We start from the raw sequence: 10,286 nt of genomic DNA, 5'->3' as shown, positions 1-10,286 counted from the left end.
TTGCTCTGTCGTGCCCAGGCTGGAGTGCAGTGGCACCATCTCGGCTCACTGCAACCTCTGCCTCCTGGGTTCAAGCGATTTTCCTGCCTCAGCCTCCCGAGCAGCTGGGATTACAGGTGCCCGCCACCAAGCCCGGCTAATTTTTGTATTTTCAGTAGAGACGGGATTTCACCAAGTTGGTCAGGCTGGTCTCAAACTCCTGACCTCAGCTGATCTGCCCGCCTCGTCCTCCCAAAGTGCTGGGATTACAGATGTAAGCCATCGTGCCTGGCCCACAGAATTTCTCTAAAAGTCATTGTGTTCAATCTATGAATCCTCTGAATCCCACCTGCTCGGCCTCTGGGAGCTAAATGATATCTCTTGAAGGTCGACTGCTGGGTGGTTTCAAGGTCACCTCCGAGGCTCACCTCATAGGCAATCAAATGGATCTCTGTTTTTGTTTGTTTGTTTCGTTTTGTTTTTTTTACAGAAAAACACTGCACCAAGAAGGTTCTTATGACCTCGTGGAGAAGGAGGACAGAAAGTGGGCATGAAAGGGACTAGGATGAACATGCCATAAGCAATCTAAATGCCACTGCGACCTTGCCTGGTGTGGACCTGGTTACTGATGTTTTAAAGCTAAGCTTTCAGTTGTCACTCCACCCAGTAGTTAAACAATGAGCTCTAAAGAATCTATTTCGGCTCAAGATGTCTTATGTGGGGAGGTAGTCCAGCACCAAGTTATCCCCAGCCTGTGCCTAGTACAGTGCCCAACACTAAAGCAGTTCAGATGCCAGTAAATGGTGGTGGCCACTGGGAGGCCTGTCTGTGGGTGCCAGTAGTGGTCTCTTCCGAGAAAAAGAAAACTCCCCTCTGCCAGATCAGTATTTTATGCGCTGTGAACCAAATACATTCCTACCACCATCACTATAATTCTATCCACAGTAATTATCATAAAGGCCTAACAATATCCTGTAGATGAATGTTCTGAGTAAGTGTCCCATAACCAGGAGATTTAAGACTGCACCAAAACCAGTAGAGGTTACTTCACTGGACACAAGTCGGTTATCTAAATTCTAGTTTAATCTGCGAAGAGATTTCAGTGTAACTGAAACACACTTAAATGGAATATACAGATGAGCTTTATTTTTATATCTGGCATGCTTGGATCCATGCCGACCCTCCAGCTGCTTGGGCCTGCCCTTAGGGTCTCTGGACCGCATGACTCTTATCAGCTGCACCGCCGCCGCCTCCGCGCCGCCTGCGTTCCCGGACTATTGGGCCCGGCAGGCGCTTCCTGGGGGCGTCCCTACCGGCTCCAGCCCTCGGGGTTCGGGAGCGCCCAGCTGGGAAGCCAGAGCCCTGCAGGGGACAGGGGCGTCCTGGCCGCCTAACGCGCGCCCCTCGCCCGGCGCCCCGAAGCGGCCCCGAGGGGCGGGAGCCGAGCCCAGAAGCGAGGCCAGGCCGGGGGCGCAAGGCGCCCCCATAAATGCGGGCTTCCCCCACCCCCGCCAGCGACCCCACCTCCCGCCCCCGCTGCGTGCGCGCGTGTGTCCGTCTGTCTGTATGCTCTCTCGACGTCAGTGGGAATTTCCAGCCAGGAAGTGAGAGAGTGAGCGACAGAGAAAGAGAGAGAAGTGCACCAGCGAGCCGGGGCAGGAAGAGGAGGTTTCGCCACCGGAGCGGCCCGGCGACGCGCTGACAGCTTCCCCTGCCCTTCCCGTCGGTCGGGCCGCCAGCCGCCGCCGCCCTCGGCCTGCACGCCGCCGCCAGCCCCGCTCCCGGAGCCCAGCGCCGCCGAGGCCGCAGCCGCCCGGCCAGGAAGGCGGCGCCGCCGCCCGGCCACAGCGCGCCCTGCGCTTCCCTCCGCCCGCGCTGCGGACATGGCGCGGCGCTGACTGGCCCAGCCTGGCCCCGCTGCGCTCTCTCTCGCCCCGACCCACACCCGGGCCCGCTCGGGCTCCGGCCGGCCGCCGCCTCTTCCTTCTCCAGCTTTTAGGCCCGCGCCGCCCGGGAGGGAGAGCCCACCCGCGACAGAGGCCGAACGCTGACTCGCCACCCGGGTAAGCCAAACTCGGGCGAGTGGGGACCCGGCAGGGGACGCGTGGCCCGAGTCCCGCCACCCAGCCCTCCGCACCCCTCCAGCCCCAATCGGACTTCCTTATTCCTGCGCTAACCGCTGGGCTAGACCGTGGGAGAAGGTTGACAGTAGCTGGGAGGCACATGGGATTGGCGACAGCGGGGAAAGGCACATCCGGACCTCGCAGGGGCTAGTCGGCCGGAGGGCCGCGGCCGCCGGGCGGTCATTTCTCTTCACGTCCCTCCGCGCATCCGGACCTCACAGGGGCTACTCGGCCGAAGAGCCGTGGCCCCCGGGCGGTCATTTCTATTCACTTCCCTCCCCGGGGCGGGAACGCGAACCGGAGGGGGAACTCTTACAAACTTTTAAAATCCCCAGCCCCAGCCCCAGCTGGGGGATGGTGAGAAGATTGTAGGTGCGCTACGGCGCAAAGGAGAGAGGGAAGGTGGTTGGTGCAGTGCAGAACCAGATTTCACCTAAGGGCGTTCCATGAAATGAAAGCAGAAGTCCTTGTCAGTCCTCTTGGCTGGGAAAGCCCTCTCCAGCTCCCCAGAATTGAATAGGAGAGTCTATTCATCCCTCTGCTACTTCTAAAAGAAGCCTGTCCCTCCCTCCCTCCCACCCCCCACCCCTCCACCACACAAACGATATAGTCACCTGCTATAGGACTTGATTCTGATCCTCCGGGGCCTGGCATTTGAGAGAGAAAAGATATTACCTACTTGCATACTTAGAGCACTTTTTAGACTTGATTATGTAAAACTCTTGGACAGAGTCACCATGCATTGTGCATGACCTCCAAAACAAAAAATAATGTAAAAACAACGCCTAACCTAAATGTAAGTTTTCCTATGGTCCTTAAAAACACACACCAGGGGATGTTTGCCCCAACTTACTGGTCTATCCTGAAACTCAAATGGGACTTAATGATACAGGATTTAATTATCAAGATTTAAGACATTTTCCTGAACTCTGTTAAGTAGAGGTTTTCAGCATTACAGTTTATGAACTAACTGTATTTAACTCAAATATTTTGTTATAAAGCTCATAATCTGAGAAAATGCTTATGGTATTACTAAAACATTGAATAGCTCTGGCATCAAAATATTCTTCTACACACTGGTGATCTTTAGTAAATACTAAAGGTTGGGGTCATGATGTTCAACACGTTTTTTTTCTAGCAGAATACCGCAACTGAGTATTGTCAAGCAGTTTAAAATGCATTCCTGTTTGTTAAAACTTTAAAAGGGAAACTTAAAACTGAAGTATGTTTTTTTTCCTGATTTTAATACTGTGCTTTCTAGAGGTGAATCCTTTTGCTGTTTGAGGCACTATAGGAATTATGTATTTAAATGTATGTATTTAAATTTGGAGCAGAGTACTTTTTTGAGTTTATAAACTTGGGAAAGCAGGAAGTAAAAATATTTGTTTCTTGTAGAATTTTACCTTCATGATTTAATTGAATTGCTAAAATGAAAAGAACTTATTTGATTAATGGAGACATGACATCTGAGATTATTCATCCATATTGATATACCTGCAATTCCTAAATACCCTCCCCTGCTTGTTTAGATAAAATGTCTTACTGGGCTACAGCCTGCTGGACAAACTTGAACACAAAGGAACACATGTTATATGTATGTTTAATACTGCTGCTTGCAGTGAAAAACCACTTCTAAACTCTTTGAGGCTTTTTAAAGAAAACAGTATAATCCTGGGTTGGTGGTGATTTGAAAATTATTATCTTTTTTTTTTTTTTTTTTCTTATTTTTTATGTTCTGCATTTTTACTCACTTGTGCTGAGTAAATGCCCCTGTGTTGCAAACCCAGGTAGTAAATATGGGGGTATACATACAAAAATAGTCCTTCCCCTTTGTAAGCATTGCTTTGATCTTTGCACTTCCTTTTTACTCTACCTCTTAAACAAGATCTGTGATGATTGAGTTGATTAAAGCACAATTAATCTGAAATAGGCAGAATTTTAGATTTAGTGATCATATTCCTTACATTTCTCTTGTTATTGTTCCTGGAAACAAATTGAACTAACTTGAGAAACTTATATTTATGCAGGTTGCTTTAACCACACTTTTAGACTTGCAGATAATTGATGAAGTAAGTTACCACCTTGATTTTCAGGAATTGCACATTGTGGTAGATAAAAGGTATAGATAGGGAATTGACAGCTACATGAATCTTGGATGATCATTCCATCAGCAAGATCTTATTTTTACTTAATTTATGAGAGGTATTTCTCTGTTCAGAGGAGGTGAAAGTTCTGGCCTCTGGGGGAAGTGGTTGCTTCATAACCTTCAGTTGGTTTGAACTTGGGAGAAGTAAGAAAAGTAGTTGATTTTTCAAACAATAACATAATTGTATCTGAGTTGCTATATAGATTTTTGATAAAGTACTCAAAAATGTCATCTTTTTCATCTTCAAGTCTTAGTAGATGTGCTTTTCTGAGCATAGAATTGACTGCAGTAGGAAGTGTATCTGGAAATGCACAGTACTGTTGTATAACCAATCAAGTAAATACTCAGATTATGCTCTTCTGGTTCACAGATTGATCAGAAATCACATTAACAGGAATAGAAATATATGAATCAATGGCTATGCAAAATTTCTCATTAACGCTTTTACTTTTAGTAGGAAGTTTGTTTTAGTCGGTTGGTCTGTTGGTTTTCTGTTTACAATGTGAATTTTCTACAGTAGTGGGATTGTTACATTAGAAGAGGAGAAGGAAAAATAGAAGTTAGTGCTAGAGGACACATTAAGATGTTCTGCTCCTACGTCTACATTTCTGTCTAATCAGCATTAATTGATGACTGTGTCTTGGTAACCAGTAGACCATACTGGAGCAATTTACTCTGCTTTTTGGGAATTAGTTCTCATTTGCACTCTTGCACCTCCCATAAATACTGAACTCACTTGTAGTGTTCTTAGAGGTGAGCAATAAACTATCAGGAGTATGTGATGTCTCTTTGAATTCTGTCACTACTTTGGAGACAGAGACTTTTGAAAAACTGGAGGTACTCAGCCTCACAGAGAAAGGTGTAAATGTTTTGGCATAGCCTTGTGAGTCAATTTGGTTCTTTGACTGTGAATTTTTTTACTCAAAAAAGAGTAATATTTGAAACCACATAATTTGGTACAGTTCTGGTAACATAACCAAACCATTTATCTTCATAATATTTCATTAATTAGTATCCAGTGCCTCACTTTCAGAAGAGAAAAAAGTAGTGACATTCTTTTAATGATGATGAAATTACTTCATACCTTTGGTCTCTGCTCTACTGGAGGTGGTTCCTGGGTGCAAATTAATATACTGTCTTTTACATTTCTGGAGGTTGTTGACCTGTCCTTGAAGATCAGCTAACAGTTTAGAAAATAAGTTGTGCAAATTACATTGCTTCACCTCAAATAATTTAAAGCCTGACAGTTCTGTACAAAATAAGAGTCACATAAGATGAGAATTGTTAAAGATTATAGAAATCTCAAAAGATAGATTATGGATGAAAATATTTGTTTAATTTAGAGTACTACTAATAGAAAGTGTATTTTACATTAAAAAATAATTTTTATTCTCATATTTTCTGTAGTAACACAGATTTAATTATCAGTAATACAGATTTCATCTGCTTTAATGTACTGCCTGTTTTTGAAATTAGAATAATCATATATTTGGTTTAATTATCCATTAGAGATTGCCCTATCATTTTTCATTTCTTCTACCATTAATCCAGAAACCTTAAAATGGCTTTTAGTTTGACCCTTGCTTTCAGTAGATATCAACAGACTTGAACTCACTATGATCCTATTAAACTGTGAAAAATTTTAGCTGATTGAGCTTTAAAAAAGAATTTATGTATTCTGTATGGCTTATTCTTTAAAATAGCCAAATTATAAACAATGAAATAAAAAAAAAAAGGAAAAGCTATTTGAGAGAATCATATTCTATAGTTGAACTAAAAAGAAATAACATCTAATCTATACTGACAAAAGAAATATCTGATGCTCAGCATTGTATTTGGTACATAGTAAGCAGTCAATAACTGTTTAATGAATGACATGAAGTTGTTGCATTTTGTTTTTTTAAATGGATAGCCATCTTCTATAAGGAACAATAATTATATTATTTTGCTTTGCCTTCTGGAAAGAAAGGAGCCCAAAACAGTCCTTGCATACTAGCTATTATGGAACTCTTATCTAAAAAGCACTTGAAGTTTACTAGAACAAATCATTTATTAAAAAGTACCTGGAGCTTTCCAAAAGGGGAACGTTTCATTCTGAAAGAGGCATTTATGAACAGGGGGAAAAATGCCTTTTAGTTTCAAAGTTTCAGAGGCACCAGAGCAAGATAATAAATTAACTGGAATGATAAAAGGTGTTTGTACAATTGAAAAATGTAACTTCTTGGTGAAATTAGAATTTCTGTACACTCCATTGAAACTGTAATATCAAATACTAATACCTCAAAAAAGAAACAATGCTACAAGCACTGCTTGGTAATCTAACAATTGTTAACGCTTATCTAAATTAATCAACCAAAAAGTTAAAACAAAATATGTTATGACCTCTAGTATTAAACACCTATCACCCGTAAATCTGTGACTGTTGAGAGTCACTAGACGGCAAACCTCAGGAACAAGCAGGCAGTTAGCAGGGTTTACTGTACTTTCCATTTTCATACTTAATGATTTTTGTAACACTATAGAAGCTGAGGCCTCATCCTGGCAGAGCTTGTTCATTATTTTTCAGCTGTAGTATTTTTTAGAAGTTGGCCTTAAAATTCTGAATTGAACCATTTGTTCTTTGTGGACACAATTTTTGAAATGAAATATACCATCTGGATGAGAAAAGGGCAAAATGCCAATACTCCCTGTCCCTACTGTGCCCTCTTGGAGCCCTAATGCAGCCCTTGTGGGAAAACAAACCATTTTATTGAATGCTGCTCACTTCAGTCCAGTCTGCTTTGCTGCCATTTAATTCTGGTTCTGACCCTGATCTCCCCTCATATCACTCACAAAAAACATTCAAATTTAAAAATTAATTTAAAAGTTAGTTACATATATATGTAACTGTGTATATTAAATATACTGATATATATTAGTTATATATATAGATATGGCAACAAAAAAAGATTATATATTGGCATATTTGTAACTAACACATATATTGAAGATAATATATATTAAATATAATGATATATATGTATATATAGATATATTTTTTGTTGTCGCCAGCTAACTGAGGAAGAAATTAAATGTTAACATGTATAACAATTGCCATGTAAAGCCATCATTGTTGAAAAGTACTCAGAAGGTTAATAGCAGCAGTGTTCGTTAAAATAATACAATAATCCAAGCACTCTGCCTGTGACTTCCACTTGAGATGGCTTCCAGAAAAAGATAAAATTTTCTGTGTTCCGTTACATGATGAGTTCAACCTGCAGCTTCTGGGCATGAAGAGAAGCATAAAACAAGCAAGGCTCTAGCTTTGTCATAATCCTTACTGTACTAGTAGAAATATATGGACAATTCATAAATTTCATATTGGAAAATATAGATTTTTCTTTGAAATGAATCTTTTTTTAAAATTTTTGGTTTTTTTTTCAGTAGAGATGGGATTTTACTCTGTTGGCCAGGCTGGTCTCAAACTCCTGACCTCAGGTGATCTACCAGCCGCCTCCTAAAGTGCTGGGATTACAGCCATGAGCCACCTAACTTGGCCAAGATGAACCTTTTTGATAAATGAGGCTCACTAATGTCTCGATGATAGATTTACTTTTCACTGACTTGAACTAAAGAAATTCAAGACCTGCATAAAGTTGAGCATACCTCTATACCATCCCATTTAAAAAAGCAATTGTTTTTATGAATTTTATTTGTTAAAAAGGGCAGTTATTTCAAAAAATTATTTTTTTTTATTTATCATATCAATTGGTCTGAAAATACTATACCATATTTCAGTGTTAGGGCACACCTATCCCTCATTTATCTCAGACATCACTTCTACCATATAACAAGTATGTAAAGAAGAAAACATAAAAGTGATGACAGACTCACTAATCAAACTATTTATTGGTTCTGAACCCAAGCCTGCAGTTCATTTAAATAGTGAAAATAAATTACTTGTCTTAGAAAATATGTCTTCCATAAGAATTTCAGGAATGAGAAAATAACTGTTTTTGGATGTTTTAACACAAATTCCTATCTCATGTTTTATTGATATTTGAAGAACTTCTTTGTCTACCAGTTCTTAAGTGTAGGCTTATTTTGTAGGGTTTAACCATTTATTGGTATTTGACTGTTAAGATTTGATTTATAAGCTTCAGTGTCTTTTTCTTTTAAACAGGGTGTAGACTTGGTAATGAGGTCAGAGGAAAATGCATTACAATTTACAGCATCTAAATATAATACAAGAACCTTCATGATTTATAAAATTAAAATGATGATGTGGAAGGATGGAAGAAGTATGGGTGGCCATTTATATAGAGAAAATTAGAAGTAGAAAGAATTGTTAAAAATTAAACTTAATTTTTTTGCTTTGTTGGATAGTCAGGAAAGTACTTGAATCGGCAGTTGATTTACATGAAATCAAAACTGAAAACTGAATATAGAATCTAGGAAATAGGAAAAAAAATTTTAATGTGTTCATACTGCTAATTTCAAACCAATCAGAAAGCCTGGGGAACTACTTTTTCAGAGGAGATGGTTTAAAACGAACCAAAAATACAGCCATTTATCTGCCCTATTTATTTAATTCACTCATTTATTACACTGCTAATATATGATAAGGTATAAAAGTCAAGTATTGTTTGTATATGTGTACATGATTTTAAACCTAAGAGTGTTTTGAAAGATTGGTCAAAGCAAAGGATAATGAAAGCATAAAGATTTAGGGGGAAGAGTCCACTATAAAATTAAGACTTGAACTTTGTTATTGACTTGAATATGAAGATAAAGAAATAATCTAGAAAGTGAATGAGAATTATAAATAAAAGAATAAGTCATATGGGGGTCATGATGAAAGGAATAAGAGAGGTTGCCCTTGGATAGAACTTTTTGGCAGGCATTTCATAATGGATTATCATATTTTTGATAAACTGGTAAGAATGGACATTTTTATCACATTATGAAAAAACACTTTAGAAGTCAGTTGTAATCAAGTAAATAAGAGTACCTGGGAAATTAAAAATCAAAAGCCCTGTATCCAGCAATAGTCAAATGCATTTACTTGTTCTCATACCATATCATAGCATCAATTTGACATAATATCTTTATGGTATGTCTCCATATATTTACTCTGTTTCCCATTTAAGACATTTAACGAAATTTAACAAGCAATCCTTAGAAACTTTAAAAATATTTCCTATTTTAAACCATTACATAATAATTTACCCTGCAGTTACAAATCTTTTTTATGATGGGTGGGGAAGTATCCCATTTCTCTTAGAAAGTCTCCTGTCATAGCCAAATAGGAGTCAGTCCAAGTTGCGTAGAGAGGTAGTTCAATCCCGTGTTGAAATAGATGGATGACTTTTGGAGTAATCGTGCTATATTTACTAAATATTTGTTGAACTGTAGGAGTCCAGTCATTTAAGGCAAGCCACAGAAAACGAAAAGTGCTGAGGCACTTAAGTATCTTTCCATAGATGTCCTCATCAATATGCCAGTATTAAATTTCTCATCATCTCTGACCCTCACCCCTCTCCACAGATTGGTATCCCCAGCACATTAGGGAATGCAGTTATTAGCCTGTTAGGCACTCGGTAGATTTTCCATGCCAGAAATATAGAAGCCCGTCTTACACATTCAGCTTTCTTCTTCAGTCAGTCACCAAGTTCTATCAAGTCAGCCTCCTCCTTGTCTCCAGAATCCATCCCTCCTAACTGAATTTCTAGATTTTATTTTTGCATTATCTCCTGCTCCTAATCCATCTGTCATTTCGAATAATAGTAACCTTTCTAAAGTGTAAATCTGATCATGTCTTTGCAGTGAATCCCAGTTGTCTTCACAATCTTTTTCCTGCACACCTCACCCCCTTTCTCCTTCCCCTGTTCCCCAACCATCCCCTGATCTCAAATCCTCCACACCAACTTGCAGTTTCCTATTCACAGTTTCTAGCTTTGAGGACCTTTGCTTATGCCCTCCCTGCGTGAGTAGTGCCTTTTCTTTCCTAGTCATCCTGCAAACTACTAAACCCTTAGGCGTGGTTCCAGCATATTTCT

The 10,286-nt window shown here is 40.1% G+C and overlaps 2 protein-coding genes across 4 annotated transcripts in view; one reads left to right on the top strand and one right to left on the bottom strand.

Annotated features, from left to right (window-relative positions):
* Positions 1-1,103: 1,103 nt before the first annotated feature.
* On the bottom strand, positions 1,104-2,286 carry LOC108289239 (translation initiation factor IF-2-like). The gene is made up of 2 exons (XM_017508640.1): positions 2,203-2,286; positions 1,104-1,971 (listed from the first exon to the last, which is right to left on the bottom strand). The coding sequence occupies exons 1-2, from the start codon at positions 2,284-2,286 to the stop codon at positions 1,183-1,185; spliced, it is 873 nt and encodes a 290-aa protein (XP_017364129.1). The 3' UTR covers positions 1,104-1,182.
* The window catches only part of NFKB1 (nuclear factor kappa B subunit 1), a 124,389-nt gene continuing 115,691 nt past the window's right edge, over positions 1,589-10,286 (top strand). The window contains exon 1 of one of the 3 annotated variants that reach the window (XM_017508660.2): positions 1,589-2,042. The gene's annotated coding sequence lies outside the window, so the exon portion shown is untranslated. The remainder of the gene's footprint in view (positions 2,043-10,286) is intronic. The other 2 variants (XM_017508662.2, XM_037731406.1) reach the window with 2 other exon arrangements.

This window comes from Cebus imitator, unplaced genomic scaffold (genome assembly GCF_001604975.1).
Source record: "Cebus imitator isolate Cc_AM_T3 unplaced genomic scaffold, Cebus_imitator-1.0 Scaffold397, whole genome shotgun sequence".
Taxonomy (NCBI): Eukaryota; Metazoa; Chordata; class Mammalia; order Primates; family Cebidae; genus Cebus; species Cebus imitator.
The sequence above is the reverse complement of the archived record's forward strand: the minus strand, read 5'-3'. Positions and strand labels throughout refer to the sequence as shown.